At 38.1% G+C, this 21,614-nt stretch overlaps 1 protein-coding gene across 7 annotated transcripts in view; it reads left to right on the forward strand.

Moving 5' to 3' along the window:
• The window catches only part of DCAF6 (DDB1 and CUL4 associated factor 6), a 105,559-nt gene that overhangs the window by 62,230 nt on the left and 21,715 nt on the right, over positions 1-21,614 (forward strand). For 5 of the 7 annotated variants that reach the window (XM_058660602.1, XM_058660600.1, XM_058660596.1 and 2 more), the window contains 5 exons: positions 7,279-7,396; positions 11,810-11,925; positions 13,322-13,405; positions 13,640-13,964; positions 17,900-17,941. In XM_058660602.1, the coding sequence (XP_058516585.1) occupies positions 7,279-7,396; positions 11,810-11,925; positions 13,322-13,405; positions 13,640-13,964; positions 17,900-17,941 (685 nt within the window). The remainder of the gene's footprint in view (positions 1-7,278; positions 7,397-11,809; positions 11,926-13,321; positions 13,406-13,639; positions 13,965-17,899; positions 17,942-21,614) is intronic. The other 2 variants (XM_058660597.1, XM_058660599.1) reach the window with 1 other exon arrangement.

The following is a 21,614-nucleotide window of genomic DNA, read 5'->3' on the forward strand; positions in this document are numbered from 1 at the left end:
CTTGGCCACCTTGAGTTACTTTTCCCAGGCCACTAATGGGGGAGCTGGTTTGGAAGTAGAGCAGATGGAAACTAACTGGGCCCCTTATGGGATGATGTCACAGGTGGTACCTTTACCCATTACACCACAATGCCAGCCCCAGAGATTCTAGTTTTTATATCACATACATGGTGATTAAATTCTTGGTAGATTTAACTGTAAGGAATATAGTTATGGACCCAGTTGTAAACTTGAAAGCCAGCAGTAAGAGGGGAAAATGGTTTCTACCTCCCCTGTACTTTCTGAATTAGGAAGGGTATAGCATCAGACTAAAAGCCTTCCGTGTAACCAGAAGATGGGTTGCTTGTTTGCCAGGCCTCCTTGCTATCATACTAGCCATAGCAAGGAGAAGGGCTGGCAGAGGAGGGCATTCTGAAAGCTGAGACTGGAACAAGGAAGACTGTACCAAACTGTTTTAGGCTGTTTGGAATTCGGGCAGATGGCATACTAACTTATTTGGGAATTTTCTGAGCTAGTTTAAGTACATTTTGGCCCAGTAATCTTAGTAATATTAAGCCAACAAGAATAGCTTAGAATGATACTGATTATTTTCCTTCATTTAAAAAGGCACTTTGGTTATTGTATTTTACAAATACTTATTTTCAAAAAAAATTTTTCAAAGAGTTACTTATTTTTGTTGGAAAGGGAGATATACAGAGAGGAGGAGGAGAGACAGCAAGCAAGATCTTTCATCCAATGGTTTACTCCCCAAGTGGCTGCAGTGGCTGGAGCTCAGCCAATCCAAAGCCAGGAGCCCAGATCCTCTTCCAGGTCTCCCACGCGGGTCCAGGGTCCCAAGGCTTTGGGCCGTCCTCGACTGCTTTTCCAGGCCACAAGCAGGAAGCTGGATGGGAAGTGGAGCTGCTGGGATTAGAACTGGCACCCATATGCGATCCTGGTGCGTTCAAGGCAAGGACTTTAACCTCTACACCATTGCACCAGGCCCCAAAATTTTAAAAAACAGCATGAAAGCCCCAAGATTTGATTGGCTGAAGTTTACCTGTGTTGGATGGTTCATTAGTCAGTAGTAGTGTTGAACTTGTTATTGTTGTGTAGTACCTCCTAGGTGTGAAATTGATGTAATTTAACTAGCTTTCTAGAGCAGTAGATAGAAAATAATTTTAAGGCGAATGAGAAAACTGCTTCTGTAATCCTGTAATCCTGATTTGTTCTTGTAGGCCAGAAATAACAACTGTTGCTTTCAAAGTACCTTGATGCATTGAATTACAGTTTCTGAGTACTCTAGTCATTCTTTTTATGGGTTAAGATTTATGTCCTGACTAGAATGTATAGCTAGATTTTATATTCAGTTCAGTGACATAGGATATTATTATATATAAGTTAAGGAGCTTCTTAATTTATAGATGTGATAGAATATGAGAGGAAAAATCAAAATGAATGCTCACATGTTTGACATTCATGCCTGGGAAAATGATGATGTCGTTTACTGGAGTTGACTCGTTTGAAAGCAGATATCCAGAGGTGATAGGTTATTGTGGACTGTGCAAGCTGCGATAGGCCTTTTTGTATGTGCAAGTAGAGATAGTATGAAAGAGCTCAAATACTGAGTCGGGTTGGCAGAAGTTACATTAAAATACATCATCGTAAATTATTTTTGTGATAAGACCTCTGAACAGAAACATTCTGTGTCCAAAATTTCAGAACTCTTACTTGTTTGTTTTGAAGACTTACTTAATTGTATTTGAAAGGCAGATTTACAAAAGGAAGAGATGAGAGAGAGAGAGAGAGAGATCTTCCATATGCTGATTCTGGTTCGTTACCCCAGGTGGCCACAATGGTCAGAGCTGAACTGATTAGAAGCCAGGAGCCAGGAGCTTCTTCTGAGTCTCCCATGTGGGTGCAGGGAGCCAGATGAGAAGTGTAACAGCAAGGACCTGAACTGATATTTATGTGGGGTGCTGGCATCTGCAGGCGGAGAATTAGCCTGTTGAGCTCCTCAAGTCCTGAAGACTTCACATTACAGGCTTATAATACCTAAAATAACTACTTCTGTGAAAATTAAGAGAGACGGCCTGTTACTGCCTGCCTCTCCTGCACTAGAGTAATAACTTCTTAAGTGACAGGTTAGATCTAGTCAGGCTATACTCTGTTTTCAGCTAGCAATCAGAGAAAAAAACTTAAACAAAAATCATAAATATAGTTGTGTAAATCACTTACCTGTAAACCCAACCCGTGCCTTAGCTTACAAGCCTGGTAACCTGACTTTATCTTGTGAACTTCATCCCAGACCACTGTCTCCTCACTAAGTTCTCAAATAGGCGCACCTTCAGTTCCGCTGGCACTCTCACTTCCCTGTGCACGCTGTCCCCTCTACACAACACACTTTTCCATTTGCAGCAGCTTTCTTGTCCTTCAGATCTCGTTACATCAGAGATCATGTGACCTCCCAGCTGCAGGCGTTCTCCCCTGCTTCTTTGTTTTTCTGACTTGCTTTATCGCTGTAATGTCATCATATGTGTAGGGGATTATTTAATATCTACCTTCCTCCTCCCACATTCTCTGTTAGATATTTAGTGCCTAAAGTTTTATCAGTTATTTGGGAAACTTTTTTTGAATAAGTGAGTAAACAAATTGTTTAGCAGTGGAGAACTATAGACGTTGTTTTGCCTTGAGAGAAACCTGATTAGATTTATGAATTAGTTCATTTTGGTAGTGTTGGATGATTGATTACAAGGAGGTAGATTATTTCTGAGTGATTTAATGAGATTTGAAGGACAAGTAAGAAGTTGCAAATGGAAAAGCATGTTGTGTAGAGGGGACAGCGTGCACAAGGGAAGTGAGAGTGTTAGTAAGAATGTAAACAGTAAGCGCTTGTAAGTAGCTTCTGAAATAGCCTTGGTGAGAGGTCATGAGGAATCCAGTCTAAAGTGACATGGATGGGAACTGATCGTGAATGTGTTTATAAAATGTTGGAGAGGTGGAATTAATGGAACGTTGAGACTGGCTAGACATGAATGAGAGAACGATGAGGTGTTCTAAAAGAGTGGTATGGTAGATGGTGGTTGATTAAGATTGTGATTTCCAGAAAAACAACTGTTTTCAGGGCGGGAAGGAGAGAAGGCATGTGAGATCTCAAGTGTTGTATTTGAAGTGTGCCTTAAGTCTGTTTTCTATGGCTCTAACAGAATACCTGAAGCTGAGTAATTCATAGAAGTGAGAGACTTGTTTTGACTCGCGGTTGTGTGAGCTGGGTAGGTGCTGGTTACACCTGCCTCCTGTTGGACTCTGCCGTGAGCTGCCTTGTGTCTGGCAGAACACTGGATGGAGACGTCGGATCATGTGGCAAAGAGATCACATGCTCAGCTCCTCAGCATGGAGGTGTTGGAGGTGGGGCCCAGAGGGGTCTGTCTGAGTCTGCCCTCAGGGGGAGACTAACACCCTCTTCCAGAAGGTAGTTCTGTTGCCAGAGTGGGTTGGTATTACGTGAGCAGAACTTCAACATTTTCTTTTGCCAGGTGTCTTAAGTCTCCTTCAAATCTCCTTTTTACTTAAATTATACATTTATTTGTGGTGCTTTTGGGAGGTACAGGTGGCGCTTAGCTGGTGACTTTCCCTGCCTCTGCAAGGTTAGCTTTCATTTTTTTTTTTTAAAAGATTTATTCATTTTATTACAGCCAGATACACAGAGGAGGAGAGACAGAGAGGAAGATCTTCCGTCCGATGATTCACTCCCCAAGTGAGCCGCAACGGGCCGATGCACGCCGATCCGAAGCCAGGAACCAGGAACCTCTTCCGGGTCTCCCACGCGGGTGCAGGGTCCCAATGCATTGGGCTGTCCTCAACTGCTTTCCCAGGCCACAAGCAGGGAACTGGATGGGAAGTGGAGCTGCCGGAATTAGAACCGGCACCCATATGGGATCCCGGCGGATTCAAGGCGAGGACTTTAGCCGCTAGGCCACGCCGCCGGCCCCAAAAGTGGCTTTCTTAAAGTTTGATGATTCTTGATAATGATTAGAAGACTGCAAGCTGAAGTGTATGTGCTATGTCTGAATCTTAGGCATATTCATGGAGATAAGGAAAGAAATGTTTTTAAAGGTAAACTGGGGGTCATACACATATTTCTTTGCCTACAAGGGTGAGTAACAAGGGTAGCATCGGTTCAAGGTTGAGTAGGAGGTTGCTGAGCTGGTGGCATCTTAGAATTCTTTGTGTCAGGGTGTAGTGGTGTTTGTGCAAGGTGGTCTTACCAGAGTCCTTCTAAGAGTTTTTATCCTAACTGTGCATGAGAACTCTTTATAGTCTCCCAACTGCATGCTATTAGAGTTAGGCATACATGACTCCATTTCAGTTTTGATAAGCTCACATTGTGTGAAACTCAGAAAAGATGTCAGAGCTTGAGAAATCAATTTGGAAATTGGTTGCGTCTAGGTGATAATTAGAAATGTGAAAGTAGGTGAAACACAGTTAAGACAAAGTAGAAAAAATTAAATTTGCGATACCAAGAGAAATCGACAGCTCCCATCTACCAGCCTATTTCCCAGGTGCCTGTGGGACTGAAGCAGGGAGGTGGACCCCCGTCCAGGGCTCCCGGCTGGGTAGCAGGGTCTCCATGAGTAGCCAGCACTGCCGCCTCCCCTGGTGCACAGGAGCAGAGCCAACACCAGCACTTCAGCAGGTGATGCAGCATCTTAACTGGTAACTGCGAGCCAGAGTACAGCTTTTAGAAGTGTTTGCTTATCCAACTTAAATAAAATACGTTAAGGAAAATTTAAATAATTATGGATTTTTTTTACTAATAAAAATCACAAATTTTTTAGTTTTTAAAAACTTTTTCTCAGATATTTGACTCTTAAAACACACATTTTGTCAAAAGCACATTGCATTTGTACTTATCCAAGAGCTCCACATTTCTCAAAAGTGGATTATATATAATCAAGCAAAGGCTGGAACTAGAAAGAGTGAAATGAACCTAGGCTAGGAAATGAATTCTAAACCTTAGCTACGGAGTCTCATTAATATTGCTATAAAGGAAGTTTTCTGTTGTGTGGTTTTCTGCCAGAGATACTGTTTATGTGTAGTAGGAAATAATGACTTGGGAGTGTTATAACAGAAGAGTCCATTCTATTTTAATAATCATGGGCCAGTTTTATACAAGGTCGAACTCATTAAATGAATACTATTTTGTATAAGGTTTATAAACAGATAATATTCCTATGAGATTCAATAACTTTGTAGTAGATATTTTGTGAAGAAAGCTTCAATTATTAGTGTAATTTAAGGAAACTTTTAAAGCTTTCTTGGGGTGGGGAAAATAGCATGTAAATTTAAATGTTTCCTACACTGTTCTGATCTCTTATTAGCTCTTTATTTATTATATGCTTATATTCATAAACTGTAAATATCCAAAAGTTCGTATTTAGTTTTTTTCTACAGGGGGGACTTTAATACGACATTTAAATTCCATAAGACTTCTTTTAAGTTATGCTTCTGTTATACGTTAGATGTAAGAAATTCAGTCCTGCGTTTCTCTCACATCTGCTTTAGCAGCATTAACACCATAAACTGTTGTGGGAGTTGATGGATGAACATGCCCCGGCCTGCTCTGCCCCTGAGTTGTCTTGGTCGTTCCCTCTGTAGCTAGCTAACTCCACGAGTTCTAGAACCCTGAAGACGACATTGGCTTTGGCAGCAGTGAAACAAAGGTCTCAGCAGCAGAACAGAAGAAGAAGAAATTGTGTGCGGTCAGATGGCTGGCAAATACAAAATTTTGCAAAGATGTTCAAGAGCAGGACAGATATTTTAAGTTTCATTCTAGGTAATTTTATCTAAGCTAAAGGTCTGCTAATTCAGCCGTGTTATCAGAATTACGTTTGATAAACATAATTCCAAAACACTGAATGTAATACTGAGTCTTTGAAGGTAATAATGAGTTATTAATTTATTTCCTCCTACTGTTTATATGTCAAGTCTTATAATAATAGCAGTACAAAAATATTTTTTTTTCTATTTGGGGCTACCTGCTTTATAATTCATTGGATTATTTTCAAATTGGAGTTAATTCTACAACACAGCATTTTTCATGGGTTGGAAGGTAAAGATATTAAGGATTGATACCTCTCAGTAGTGTTAGTTTTGTTGCCAGTTTGACTCCTAATCTCTGGAGGGGACTTTTTTCTTTCCGCAGTAGTCCTGTGGTTTGGAGGTCTTGCTGATTGCTAGGTCTCATTCCATGGGATTCTGTTGTAGCAAGTGCTCCTGTGATTTAAGAGGATTGAAAAATGAATAATCCTTAATTACAATATAAAGTGGGCCTAATGAAAAGCCCGAGTGCCTTCATGAATACTGTTACTGTTTTGTAAGAGAAGTAGTGTGTTCAGTAGTGTAGTCTATAGTATATAGAAAATTGTTGTGTGACTGAAGTATTTTCTTCAAGCGAATGAGAAAAAGTCACATACTTATTATCTTTTATATTTCCCATTTTAATGTTTTCACAAGCTGTTATTCATTATGAAAGGAAAAATTGATAAAACCGTATTTAACTTTGAATGGTCTGAATTTCTATAGTCTTTAAAAATTTTATTTGCCATTTTGAAAATACTATACATTCACATGGCTATGTACCATGAACATTGCCTAATGGAGTCTTAAGATAAAATTGCCATTTCCATTGTTAAGAAACAAGTTCCTTAGCATTTAAAATGAACCAAAATATATTATCTAATCTTACAGTCAAGAGAGTTTTAGCAGACAAGGCACAACAACCCTCTTCTTTCATAGAATGCAGGCTCTAATTCTTCGCTAAACTATAGATCTGAGTTTGAGAGGACGGGAAGACAGGCAGAATTGAATGGCCACAGAAGTTTTCCTGAGCAACCTGACGAGTGTCCTCAGTGTCTGTGAAGGAGGCAGTGTTAGCTAGTAGAAACTGAAGAATGGTATCATGGGCATTCCTTTTAAGGAATAGTTTAAGATACCAGTGTATGATGTGTGTCATTGCATGTTACTATTTTTTGATTCCCTAAATATGGTTCTCAGTGTATTATGTGGTTTTATGTGAATCAAAGGGAGTCATTTCCACAAAGCTAGCCTGATGCAGTGCTACTTGGAAATATGAAGTGTTTCTCTGTCACTTGCCTTTGAACTTTAAATGAGAGCCATAACAGATGTAAAAAAGAATTATGACAAGGGCATCCTAACTGAAGTTATATAAATTTTAGGAAATGTCATCTTTTTACTGCTTTCAGAGACTTTTTCAAATGTTTTAAACGCAATTTTCAGATAACAATAATGAAAAGCTGAGCCCCAAACCGGGGACAGGTGAACCAGTTTTAAGTTTGCACTACAGCACAGAAGGAACAACTACAAGCACAATAAAACTGAACTTTACAGATGAATGGTAAGTTAATGTTTTTGTAAAGATGTTCTTAACAGTTTTTAGGATTGTATTAGAAATTCGTTTTTAGCAATCAGCTTTGTGTTTGGTTTTGCCAAAGTACATTGGTTCTTTAACTGTGGTGTGACTAAGAATTACTCTGGAGAGTTTGTTAAGCACAGGTTTGTGGACACCACTCTGAGTTGGGTTTCAGTGGGGGCTTGGGGATTTTCATCTGCGGCTTTGCAGATAGTGCTCGTGTTGCTCATTCGGGGACATTTCTCCTGTTACAAGTTGCACAAGATCATTATCACCTCTCGGTTATTAATACAGAAGGACCTAACATTTTGAAACTTTTTGCAATCTTGGTCCTATGTCCAGGTGTGTGTATGTGTATATATATCTTTAAAACAATTTTTAGAACATAAATTTAATTCTACTGAATGTATTCTGTTTTCCTCTGAATTTGTTTGACACATTATGCTTAATTTTAAAAATATTACTATACTAGCTATACAATAGCCCATCCAGTAGGTGTACCTTAGTTTAACCATTTCCTTCTACTTGGGCAGTGAATTTGTTTCCATTTTTTCAACTAAGCAAAGCTATGATGAATATTTATGAATACTGGTAAAGCTGAACTTCAGTGTAGTATAAATGATGTTTCTGATTATGTTTAGTCTATTTGAATTTAACATTTTTAAAGCAAGTTATGTGAGCAGCTTCTATTCTTTCCTAATGCCAAAATAAAATGCCTTTTGATTGAGATGGCAACTAACAGTTATATTTAAATTTACCAATGATACCATTAGTATTACTATTTTTGTAACATTAATATTAATATATTGACAGTATAGTATTTACTTAGAGCTGGTTTAATATTTTATATATGTAGTTAACTATTGCTATATTATGAAATGTGTATAAATAATATAGTTATATACTAACAAGTCAATATATAACTATGTTGATACATGTTCATATCAATTTCATTTATTTAAATTACTGGTTTCCATTTGTGTTTATGTGTTTATGTAGTTTATACTAAAATCTTTGAATAAAAATTTTGAATACTATTGAAATCTTCTGTGTCCCAGGGACTATTCTAGATGCTGAAGATGTATTATTGTAGAGGAAACGGGTGGTGAACTAATAGTATGTGTCCTATACAGTGTATTAGAAGGCGCTAAGTACTGTGGGAGAAAATGGAGCAAGTAAGGGTGATGGGGAAACATAGGAAGGGAGAGGCGTTTTCATTAAGAAGGTGACATCTGGGCAAAACCTTGAACAGTGAGAAAGAAGGGACCATCATGTATCTGAAAGAAAGTTCTGGGCCGAGAGAAGACCAGTGCAAATACTCCTAAGCAGAAGCAGCCCTACTGTGATTAAGGATCTTTGAGAAAGCCCGTATGGATGAAGTGCAGTGACCCAAGGAGAGAGTAGAGGCAGGTACACTCAGCCAGGAAAGAGGATAGTCCAAAGGCAAAAGGGTATTGTGAGTAGTAGTGTTGAGAATATACACAGAAGCCAGGACGCATCAAAAGGCTAAGGGTAATAAAAAGGATAAGAAGAATAAACAAGATGAGAGATGCTGACAGTAGGGATAGGCAGAGAAGGTGACTGGACTCCAGGTACGTGTATTTGAAGGTGCAGTCAGCATTATTTCCTTATGTGTCCTAGTTTTTTAACATTTTAAAATGTTAATAACTAGGGTCCTTTCTTCTTCCTGGGCAATTTTAACATTGTCAACAGATTGATCATTTTAAATTTTCTGCTGTCAAGTTTCTGTACAAAAGAGGTTGGCTTCTTACAAAGACTCTCATTTGAGCCTTTTTTAAAGAAAAAATATTAATTCCATTCTTTTAAATTCTCCTTTTCCTTCTCTGTGATTGACTATGAATTATATCCCTTCATTTTCATTTTTTGTCAAATTACCATTTTATTTTCTGATTTCTGAAAGGTTTTGATATTTGTTACATGCACACAAAGGCAACAGAGCATTCGGGACAAGTGTGCATCCTTTTTCTATCTGTTGCAGTGTGGACTGTAGTGTGTAGTTAGTTCTTCGATGACAGGTGACTCAGTAATACCCTGAGCTTGGATTCTGACGGTGACAAGCGGTGGAGCTTTTCTAAAGTTGTTTCCCTACCTGAAAATGAGCAGTAAATGAGCAGAAAATAATTGTTACCTAGTAACAATCATCTTTTATAAATTGAATTACAAATACTTTGCCCACTTTTTTTTTTTTTTTTTTACCGTGGTGGTTACCCTTTTTGATTTATTAAAGCTATTAGTTTGTTATAGAATTAATGAAGGACAGTAAACTATGTCTTTCATCTGTTCCAAGTATAATTGTTAGCTGGACGTTTGTTTTTGAGTTTCCTTAGTAGAATCTTGTTTTATTTTCAGACTGTGGCCACATGCTTAGAAAAGTCCTGTCTTCCTGAGGAGGAAAATGTCGTCTTATATTCCTCTTGTTTTCTATATTTTTTGTCAAAATTGTGTGTTTCTGTGATTCACAATGCCATATTAACATGGCAATATATATGTCTTTTCTGTTAATGGTCCTCTGTGCTGTGGTAACACTGTAAAAGTTTGTTGTTAAGTACTACACTTGAATATTTTACTTATGCCTGTGTTGCAATTTTCTCCATCAAAAGATTTATGTATCACATTTGCTTCTCTCTACCAAATACCTACACACTACATCATTCTGATTAAGAAGAAATCACATGTTCATTGCCAAAAAATTTTGTTGAGATGACTCTGAACGCAGTACAGTGTTCTCTCCATTTGTCTTTGCACATATAGATAGAAATGTGTTGCATTATGGAAAGTTAAATTGGCTCCTGCCATTAGCCTATGGGAGTTTTTACAGAATACCAGCAAAGAATCTATGATAACTTTAGTATAGACTACCGAGTTACTGGGATTTGTGTGTGTACAACAGTATGTTTTTGGTAGCAGGTTTCTTTTTCTTGTTCGTGTTTCTTCCTCCTCCACCTCCTCCTCTACCTCTTCTTGCTTCTCTAGCTCATACTGTCTCTCTTTTAAATGATATATTTGTTTGAGAAAGTTTGTGCTAGAGAGTTCTTTCAGCTGCTCGTTCACTCCCCAGATGACTAGAGTGACCAGAGTAGGCTGGTCCCAAGCCAGGAGCAGGAGCCAAGTCTGGGTCTGACATGTGGGTAGCCGGGCCCCAAGCACTGGGACCATCTTCCAGTGCTTTTCCTAGGCCATTGGCAAGGAGCTGCATCCAGAGGGAAGTAGCCAGGCCTTGAACTGGTGCTCATTGGGATGTAGGCGTCACAGGCAGCGGCTTCCCCCTCTGCACTGCAGTGTCAACTCCAACATTGAAATGTAAGGAATTGTTGCATTTCTTTGAGTTCACTTCTAATTTGGATCAAATGGTGGTTTTCTGAGTCTTGGTTTCCTCTTTATACATATGCCATGGTTTCTCATAGAATCATTGACAATTATTTATGTAAATAAATATGAAGTTATTTATGTAAATTGATCTCTTCTGGTTTATCTAGAAATGCTAACACCACTATGGTCATCATTAGGTTAGTATTTTTTTTTTAAGATTTATTTATTTCTATTGGCAAGTCAGATATACAGAGAGGAGGAGAGACAGAGAGGAAGATCTCCCATCCAGTGGTTCACTCCCCATGTTGCTGCAACAGCTGGAACTGAGCCAATCTGAAGCCAGGAGCCAGGAGCTCTCCCGGGTCTCCCACGTGGGTGCAGGGTCCCAAGGCTTTGGGCTGTCCTGAACTACTTTCCCAGGTCACAAGCAGGGAGCTGGATGGGAAGTGGAGCAGCTGGGATCAGAACCAGCGCCCATATGGGAATCCTGACGTGTTCAAGGCGAGGACCTTAGCCACTAGGCCACCACGCCTGGCCCCATTAAGTTAGTATTAAACAAACAGAAAGCAATACTCCTGTTGTACACAATCGTGACACTCAGCCATGTGCTGCATTTGGATAACAAACCAGAACAAAAGTGATGTACTAGGGACAGTACAAGAATCCAAAGTAATAGACAGGCTTATGTGTAAGTATTAAACAGTCTTGAATGACGCAGTCTAAAAGGTCATGTTTGATAAGTCTAAGACAGGAATTTGGATATGATGTGGTATCTGTGTGAAAAGGGAGATAATGTAATGTACTTAAAATTTAATAGACATAGGGATACATATTAGATAAAAGAGGCATCAGAAAATTGAAGCAGTCTTTTATATCTTCCAGTCTTTTTATAGGTTAATGTGTTAGAATATTTCTCTTAAAATGGTCTTTGCAGGTAATATTAAAGTAAAAATTCTTTATCTTCTTTGCACTATGAATTTTTTGTTTACCTGTCTAGTCATAAAATACAAAAATTATCTTAAAGTTTATTAACTTCTTGGTGGGACTGCTTGTCTTATTTCACCATAGGAGCAGTACAGCTTCAAGTTCTAGAGGACATGGGAGCCATTGCAAATCTGAGGGTCAGGAGGAGTCTGTGATTCCCCAGAGCGCAGGGGAGCCACCAGAAGGAGACAGCACAGGAAGTAAGGCACTACTTTACACTTGTCATTATAAGACCCCCATGTTGAATATCTACCTACTTTTGTTCCTTCCTTTATTTTTGTTGTTTATTAAGTTATTTTGGCTGCTACAGTCCAGTTACTACTTTGATAAACAACAGGTCTAAAAAGCTGGAGTCTTTAACAGTTAAAATGGGGAGACCCAGTGGGCAGCGGATGTAGTTACCATACTGTGAGCGTGGGAGCTGTAGATGTTAGTCTGAATTGTCTTTGCCATTTTGTACCCATCAGTGGAATCCACAGAAATGGTCTTGATTCTTTAGATGGAGGTAGTTTATTGATTGGGAGGAGAAATAAATATAAACAGCTTAAGAGTGAATCTGTATTTCATACATGAAGTGCCATTTGGGCAATTTTTCAGAACCCTTTCCTAAAGGAATATTTTATGTGGCCATTAATTATTTAAAATGTATTACCCAGCAGAGACACTGGAACATAGTAGGTGCTTTATAATGCTTGATAAATGAAGAAGCGCATTCATTCTTCTATAAAAGATTATTTTTTAATTTTATTGGAAAGCCAGATTTACAGAGAAAAGGAGAGACAAAGAGAAGGATCTTCCATCTGCTGGTTCACTCCCCAAGTGGCCGCCGTGGCCAGAGTTGAGCTGATCTGAAGCCAGAAGCCAGAAGCTTCTTCGGAGTTTTCCACATGGTGCTCAATCCCAAGGCTTTGTGCCATCCTGTACTGCTTTCTCAGGCCACAAGCAGGGAACTAGGTAGGAGTTGGAGCAGCCAGGAGGACATCATTTAGCCATTGAGCCATTGCACTGGGCCTGAGGAACACTTTAATTTGATATTGTTACTTAATGAATAGAGACATAAATATAAAAATTAAAAATTGCCTATGTTTAAGACAGCTGCTTAGGCACAGGTACAGTTAGGAATAAAAAAGACTGATTCTTCATGGATTGTGCACTTGAACTCTAGAAGTGTTTTCAGTGTGAAAACAGATTTCGTAGTAGAATCGCCTTTACTGTTTTATTCATGGTGGTTTCTACCAAATGTATACTAAAGGAGTAGAGATAGATTCCATTTTTTCATTCAGATTTTGGGAAAGTTAGCAACATGCAGGATTAAGTACTGACAGCTGTGTGGCTAACCTGGAGAACTGGTTTTGCACAGAGTTGATGAAGTTTGATGCCTAGCCTTGGGGAAGAGTCTGCAGGCTCATTGTTCTGTTAAAGTTCATACAATGTTCTGTGCATTTCATCATACTGGGGAGACCTTTTGTCTGAGTTGACCCTGAAAGGGTTAAGAATTACTCAGGAAAGATATATGGTATTAAGCAAGCTGGTGCTCATTTTTATTTTAAAAAATTAGATTTAATTTATTTATTTTAACTTGTTTGTTTCTATCAGCTCTTAGAGAATCATCAGAGGATGTGACAGAATATCAAGAAGGTTCATATGCGGAAACTCTAGGGCAGAACCCTACAGATAAAGGTAAGTTGTCTTTCTCTCTTTAGATATTAGATTTACATGTGGGAAAATAAAAGGCCTTAATATATATATATATATATCAGTGTCTGCTGAGTTAGAGGCTATTTCCTAGTAAATGGGTTGTGAAATTTTCCTTTTCCTCTCAGAGGAATCAGACATAGTGGCAAATATCAGTCCCTTAGTTAAACAATCGATGTTGCCCACCTAACCAGCTGTTTCTGCTTTAATTTCTGACAGCACAATCAAATACATTTACATCTGAGCCATTGGATTCCAACTCAGGAGACAAGAGTGACCTTAATCTTGGTAGCCCTTGTGAGGGTCCAGAAGCATCCTCTCTGTGTGAAAAGGGCAAGGAGCCAGAAACCTCAGATCCGACTGGCACTCAGAGTCCTTGCAGTCAGAACAACCCGAATCCTGAGCCTCAGTCCCACCCAGAAGCCATCGAGCCTCCTGCTCCTGAGATGTCGGTCAGGGACGCCACTCTTCAGGACACTGATGACAGTGATGATGACCCAGTCCTGATCCCAGGCGCAAGGTATCGAGCAGGACCTGGTGATAGGTTGGTAACTTTTTTAATAATCATGAACTGTAAAAGACACATTTCAAAGGATTTGTTTGAAGTCACAAAAGGAGTCTCTCCAGTTTTGACAGGGTGTGAGGGTGTGTCAGCACTTTGAGAACTGTACATGACTTCATTTTGCATTCTTTGAACAAACTGTGCATTGAAAAGAGGAAAAAAGAATGTTTTGATGCCTGTCCAGCGCTGAGGCTTGCTCCTCAGCTTACACTTCAAGGGAAATGAATGTTGAGAATAATCAGCACTACTAAGGAGATACTCTCAGGGTTGTTTTGTATGTCCTGCACTTTATCGGTGTTATCTTTAGTGTTTTCTGCTTTCCTGTGTCCCTGGAGTAATATAGCGTGGTAGTAGTTTTCTTTAAAAACGTGTTTTCATCCCTGATTTCTCATAAGCTTAATGACTGAAAATTTTAAATAAAAGTTACACAAAATAACTGATACTACAGCTACATAAAAAAATGACAGCATGTTCATCTAGTTATGAAACAGTTTTCATGACCATTTCAATGGTAAATGGTTTTCATTTTACATAATCCCATAGTGTATTTTAGGAGATTAAATAAATAAATTTATATTTCATACTTAAATCTTACGTAATTATTGATATTACACCATAAATTCTTATTGCAGAAAATTAAAGGTAGGTTCTATTTGAACCACTTTGCATATATCTATATTCTGTAAACTGTTTATAAAATATTCTGATGTTTCTATTAACTGAAAATGTACTAGAAGGACTGATTCACCTTTAATAAGTGGTAATGTTTCACATGGAGAAGAGCATAGTAACTAGGTTTTGAATCCTCACATCACTACATACCAGCAGTGTTTCTTCTTGCATATTGTTTAATGACACTAAAATACAACTATAATTATTTGGGATTATTACAAGCGTGTAAAATGCTGCCAATAAATCATGGGACCTAGTTCACAGTTTAGAGCACTAAATAAATGATTGCTATGTTAAGGAACTAGTGTGTTCTGTGTGGCTACTTAACATAGCTCGAGGAAATGAAATCTGAACACAGAGTAAAAAATCTTAACACTGTAGCTTTGTGTCTTTAATCGTATTTGGGAAATATTTATATTTCCATGGCACTGTTTTAAATGTGAAGCCAATAGTCTTTACCTATAGTTGTACTATAGAGACTAACTAACCATATTTTCCTTACATCTGTTAGTCCTCAGCATTCTAAATGTGTATTTTAGATAAGTAAAAGATAATTCTGTTCCCTTCTGTACCCAGTAAAAGTCCTTTAAAGGCCATTACCTGTTAATGTATGTAGATATAATTATCAGGTATAGCACAGTTTGAAAATCAAACTGGGTTTCCCAGAATCCAGAGTGAAGGGTTAAATTCTATAATCATCCAACTTACACATTTAAAAATATACTAGAAAAAAATACATATTAAAATTGGAGGAAATTGTCATTATTTGGCAGGATCTGTTCAGGCTAATTATAACATCTTTATCCCAAGGCTGCTTAAGCTGCTTAGCTGAAGAAACTGAAGGGCTCAGCAGTAGTTTTGTGTATTCTGGATCTAAGGTGGGTTGTTAAAGAAACACTATTATAGTGTCATTGAGAAAGGAGGATTTGGTGGAAATGTAGGCCTTATACAGTCTTGCAACTATAATATTCTCTAAAGCTGTATCATTTGCTCATCACTTTCATAATTCTTAGATGATGTATGTTTGAGAGATTGTCTTAGGTTTTAGAGCCACCATAAAATCGACCTTTGATAGCCTTATCGACAGGAAACCTGCATGCTGAACTGAGCATGATCTTTGAGAAGATTGCTAATCAGCAGACAGCAGCCTGGACACAATGCCACATAGGCATAATCTCCTGAATTCATGGTCCCATGGCTAGATCAGGCTTGTAGTCACTCTGGATCTATATTTCCTTCTATCTTTTTCTTAAAAAAAAAAAAAAAGATTATTTATTTAGTTATTTACTTGAAAGTTAGAAGGACAAGGAGAGGCAGGTCTTCCATTTATTTACTTAGCAAACCATTCTTGAGCTCTATTCAGGTCTCCCGTGTGGGTGCAGGGTCCCCAGGACTTGGGCCATCTCCTCTGCTTTCCCAGGTGCGTTGAAAGGGAGAATCAGGACTTGAACAGTACTCTGCTATGGGATGCCGGCTCTTCCGACTGCAGCTCAACCTGTTGCATCACAGTACTGGCTCCAGCTTCTCTGCCTTTCTAAATGCTGTATTTTACATGTGTAGTTTGGATATTTCGAATTAGTTTGCCATATATATTGTTTTGTTTTATAGGGAATTGTAGTAAACTTATAGAATAATGACAGAATAATAAACATCTTTAAAGAAACCTAGGCTATATTGAAGAAGAAAAAAATATTTACATTCTTATAACTTAAAGTACCACCTGGAATTTCACTTACGGGCTAAGATCAAGCAAGCAAAGGCATTTGTCTTGGAAAATGAAGGCCTTCACAACTAATGTAGATATTTTAAGATAGAGCTACCGCAAGTCTCTATGAATATCTCTGAGGTCAAGTGCTTTTTTCCTAAAGGAGCAGACAGTGAATATTTTGCACTTGGCTGACCAAGAAATTACGTGGAGGCTTTTTTGTAGTTTTTATATGACCCTTTAAGATGTAACTGTTTCAAAATATGAAATGGTTCTTAGCCTAAAAGTCATTATAGAAAACCAGCGGTGGGCCAAGACTTTGCCCGCGTGCCTTAGTTTTCTAATTCCTGCTGTCTGCTAAGTCAGTTTTGTATAGAGAGACCATGTAATAGTCCATATGGTAACATGCTTCTACTGTCCGAAATCCAATGTAAAACAATGAAATCTTTGAATTTGGGTGTCCTTTATCTACGATAAAAAAATAAGATTAAATGGAAAAAAATTTTTAAAAAGCACACTTCTAATCATGATATTAAAGAATATTAAATACAATGAGTATGTATATCCCCTAGTGATGTTATGTGAATATGTGCTGCCGTAATCGAAAGGAGAATGGTTAGGTTTTTGTTTAGGTGACCTTTATGTAAACTCTTCATGGTACCATATTCATTTTAGAGTAGATGGTATGATGATCTGGTAGGTAGCTTGTCATCTTGACAAATTCGAGGGAAAATTAGGTTACTGCCTTTAAAGAAAAAAAGGACAAGCATCTAAAAAAAAAAAAAGGCTACTAGAAAATGGACAAATGAGCTCTCTGAAGTCCTCACGTTGTCTTGAATTGTCTCAATTGCAGTGGCCTAGCAATTTTTTTTCCTAAATATGAAGAATACTAATCCTATTTTCCCCATTAATACTTAATAAATTATTATTTACATAAGAATTTGTTCCATTTACCTACTGTGGACTTCGGAACATGGTGTGTATTTTTAAAGTCAAAATTCTTTGTATTGTGAATTTGCCAGCATCTCTTCAGTCATCCTCATATTTCTAATGACTCAAATGTAGTCTTTATGTTAATTGAAAGTGTAGGAGAAAAAAGAATGATCAAAGCAAAGCAGTGGGTTCCTGGGGAGTTAAAAGCCCTGTTATTTGCTTGCTTGTTATGGAGTCTTGTATGTAGGCTAAGTGATTCAGCTCAGAATGTCTTTCCCTTGGGGAGCATCATGCAGGTGTTCCCGCGGAGGCGCTCTGGTGAGTCACTGCAGGTCCCCCACTCTGTGACTGCCTTAGGTTCTGATTCATTTACAAGGTCAAAGGCAGTAAGTGCTGTGTCTTCCTTTAGTTTGTCTTCATGAGTAATTGTTTCCTTAATTTCTTAATACATTTTAAATTAGGTGACATTTTTCTGATTTAATGCTTCAAGTCAGAAAGGGAAATAATTTTAATTAAAAGATTGGTGAAAGAAATTGGTTACCTTAATGTTTCACATATTTGGTCCTTTGAAATTTTGTGACTTCAGTTATTGTGTTCCTTTCACTAGATTTAATATCAGAGGAACAACAATAGGTGATAGAATAATGAGGTAATTCAGTATGTTCCTTCATTTTTTCTTTATGATGGATTTGCCAGGATTTCTTCCACAGCTAACTACCTTTGCTATTAACAGTTAATATTTCCTTTGAACTTACTGAACTCTTAAGCAGGTTGCCTTTCACAAACTACATTTAGCTGCATGCACTGCATGGGAAGAGAATGGAATTCTCTGTGTGTACATGGAACTGATGTTCACGTCAAGTGTGTCATATGCCAAAAGAATTATAATCTGAAATGATGTCCTTTAGATGCTGTTATTTGCTTTGATTATTTTGTTGAATAATGCAGCTTATTTCTTTAAAACTTGATTGGGATAGCAGTTAGCAGGGCTGTTTTTTTTTTTTTTTTCTCAAATAAATACATGCTCTTTTTGTTGAGACCAGTGTCTAAAAATGAGCTTGAACCTAATTCTGTGCATAGGTTTAAGATTCTGAGTTTGGGGGTTGGTGTTGTTACACAGCGAATTAAACCATGCTTGTCATCCTAATCCGGTGCTGGTTCACATCTTGGCTGCTCCGCTCGGATCCAGCTCCCTGCTAATGGCCAGGGAGAACAGAAGGTGGGTCTAAGTTGTTGTGTCCCTGCCACCCACATGGGAAACCTGGATGAAACTCTTGGCTTCAGCCTCGCCCAGCCCTGACGGTTGTGACTGTTTGGAGAGTGAAACAGCAGGTAAAAGACTTATTTTCTTTAGTTTAGAATCTTACAATGAAATACATTTTTGGTAGAACTTTACAGTAAGGGGCCAGTGCCATGGCTCAGTGGGCTCAGTCCTCCACCTTCAAGTGCAGGCATTCCACATGGGAGCCAATTCATGTCCAATCCAGATCTTTGCATATAGCTTGGGAAAGCAATAGAGGATGGCCAAAGCCGTGGTACCCTACACCCATGTGGGAGACCTGGAAGAATTCTTGCTCCTTGTTTCAGATCAACAGCTCTGGCTGTTGCAGCTATTTGGAGAGTAAACCAGTAGGTTGAAGATCTTTCTGTGTGTCTCCTTCTCTCTGCCTATCTGCCTTTCAAATAACAATAAATAAATCTTTAAAAAAAAAAAAAAAACCTTTACAGCAAGCATCAGCCAAGTTGTTTACTGAAAATCTAGCTTACTGAGAGAAGCAACTTTGTTCTCCCATTCTAACAGCATGTGTCTTCTTAGTGTCAGTTTCTAAAATCAAGTAATAAAGTGTGACTTACAGCAACAATCAGAAATGAATGGTTGATAGATATTTAAGGTTCATTCTTAAGATTTCCATGTGAAAGCCTCCGATTTTCTTCTGTACTCATGTGGTCGGTATTTCTTGGCTGTTTTAACATTGAGTTACATTGGAAGCAATTTTTTGCAAGTACTAGTTATCACTTTGTAGCGTAATGACAATAAAATGAAATTTGTTTTAGAGTTTTTGATTTTGTGATTCACATTTTTTATCCAAAACACTTAAAAGCTGATTTCTACTTTTACAGTGAAGATTGTAACTAAGAAGTAACTTGTTACGTTAAGTGAGTGTTACAAAAGCTGAAAGACTGAAATAAAGAACTAATGTAAAGAAAATGTGACAGTTACTTCCTATTTGAGTGAATGAGATTTATTGTTTTCTACTTCAGTTAATTTTTTAGTATGGAGATTATTTTTTAGAAGGCAATATTTTCTTCATCCTTGCACATTTGTTCTGTCTCCATTTTAGTAGTTCAGTATACAGAAGTGTACAAGTTACCTAAGGTAAGCAAAACCAGAAAAATAAAATTGTCACAGATTAATATCTCTATTGCTTGTAACTGGTCTTCATTTGGGACTGTTATAATCTTCCCAAACTCAGGGGTGGAGAAGTCCTACCCAGGGACCACATAATGCCCCTGAAATCATTTGGTTATCACTACCAGCACAATCAAAGGCAGGACTCAAAGTGCACTGCATATAAAGCAGGCTAATTTTTTTAAAAAAGATTTATTTTTATTGGAGAGGCAGATTTTCAGAGGAGAGACAAAGATCTCCCATCCACTGATTCACTCTCCAAATGGCGGCAATGGCTGGAACTGAGCCAACCCAAGGGAGCCAGGAGCTTCTTCCACTTCTCCCTGTGGGTACAGGGTCCCAAGCTTTGGGCCACCCTCTGCTGCTTTCCCAGACTGCAGTCAGGGTGCTAGATGGTAAGTCAAGTGGTAGGGAAGCAAACTGGCGCCCAGATGGGATGCTGATGCTTGCAGCCGGAATAGCAGTGGAGCTAGCACACCAGCCCCATAGAGCAGGCTAATTTTTAAGTTGATAATATCCTATGGATTGTGAATAATGTAAGATTATCTAAATGGCACTTGGCAGTAAGAAAATTTCCTAACTTGGATGCTAGATGACATGTTTTCTGCATATGTTTTTTTGGGTTGTAAGCGTAACAGTAGCCATCTCCTCTTTGTTTTTCACATCTCAATAGTATCTTGAGATATTCCGCCCATCTATATTGGTAGGAAGCTAGAATTGGGAGCTAGCAATCAAACACAGACACTTTAATAAGGATGCATATATTGAACTGGTGTCTTAATTCCTTGGCAAAAGGTTGCACCCTTGCAAATACATTTTCAGTTAGTAATGTAAAGATAGATTTTAACTCTGATCAAAAATTTTAGAAAGTTCAGATTGATGAAATTCTTTTACCAAAACCCATGAATTTAATGCAAGAAAAATTTATACAGGGTGAATGAGAAGAATTGATGAGATTGAACAGATAGGTATTATAAAAAGCAATAGTATTCAGGACTAAAGTGAACATTCATAACAAGATACAGAGAAAATTTAATTTTTTTCTTTGCTTCTAATGTGTTTCTTATCTGTGCCAAGGGATGTTTCTTTGACACACACCCATAACAGCTTGTGTTAAGGTACCAAAGTTCTATAGCTGTAAGGAAAGTAGATACAGAAACGTAATCATTGTTGCCGAAACTCTCCTATTGACGGAAAAGAAAGTCAAACTCAAGCTGTTTTAATTGGGAAAATGCAAACTCTTTTTTTAAATGAAATCATTTGATCACGTAACTGGAAGACGGGGGTTATTGTTTAGGGTCCTAGTGTACTGCAGTGTGTACGGCTTTGAGATGAACAGTATGCATTACGTGGTAAGGTCTCTGAGAAGACTTGCATCAAAGCAACCCATTTAACTTTGTTTAATTTGTCGCTTCCACACCTACTTAACCACAAGTTATACAAGATGCACTTATTCCGGACCATTATAACTGCGTTCTGGACTGAGTATTGAGTGCACTAGAACCTGACACTTGGGGTTTCCAAGCTCACTTTGGTATTTCACATCTGCACAGTAAGGCATTTCTTTCTATAAAATTCAGATTATGTAATTTTAGTCATGACCTTGTATTTTATCCTTAGTAAGTATTCTTTGTATGCTGACCTTGTTTGGCCGTTTGAAGGACCTCTTAGGCCATTTTATTCTGGTTGGAATAAAGTAGATTTCTCCTAATCCTTAATTATGCCATTTTTTTCCCCTAAGCTATCCTCCTCCAAGTTATTTTAATACCAATTGTGTCAGTTAATTTGTGTCACTCTTGCTTTGTGTAATGACATTTTTTTAAAAAGAATTACCACTGAAGTTAATATTATAACATCCCATATGGAGGTTGGTTTGTGTTCTGGCTGTTTTCACTTCCGATCCAGCTCCCTA

This window comes from Ochotona princeps, chromosome 2, assembly GCF_030435755.1.
Source record: "Ochotona princeps isolate mOchPri1 chromosome 2, mOchPri1.hap1, whole genome shotgun sequence".
Classification (NCBI taxonomy): domain Eukaryota; kingdom Metazoa; phylum Chordata; class Mammalia; order Lagomorpha; family Ochotonidae; genus Ochotona; species Ochotona princeps.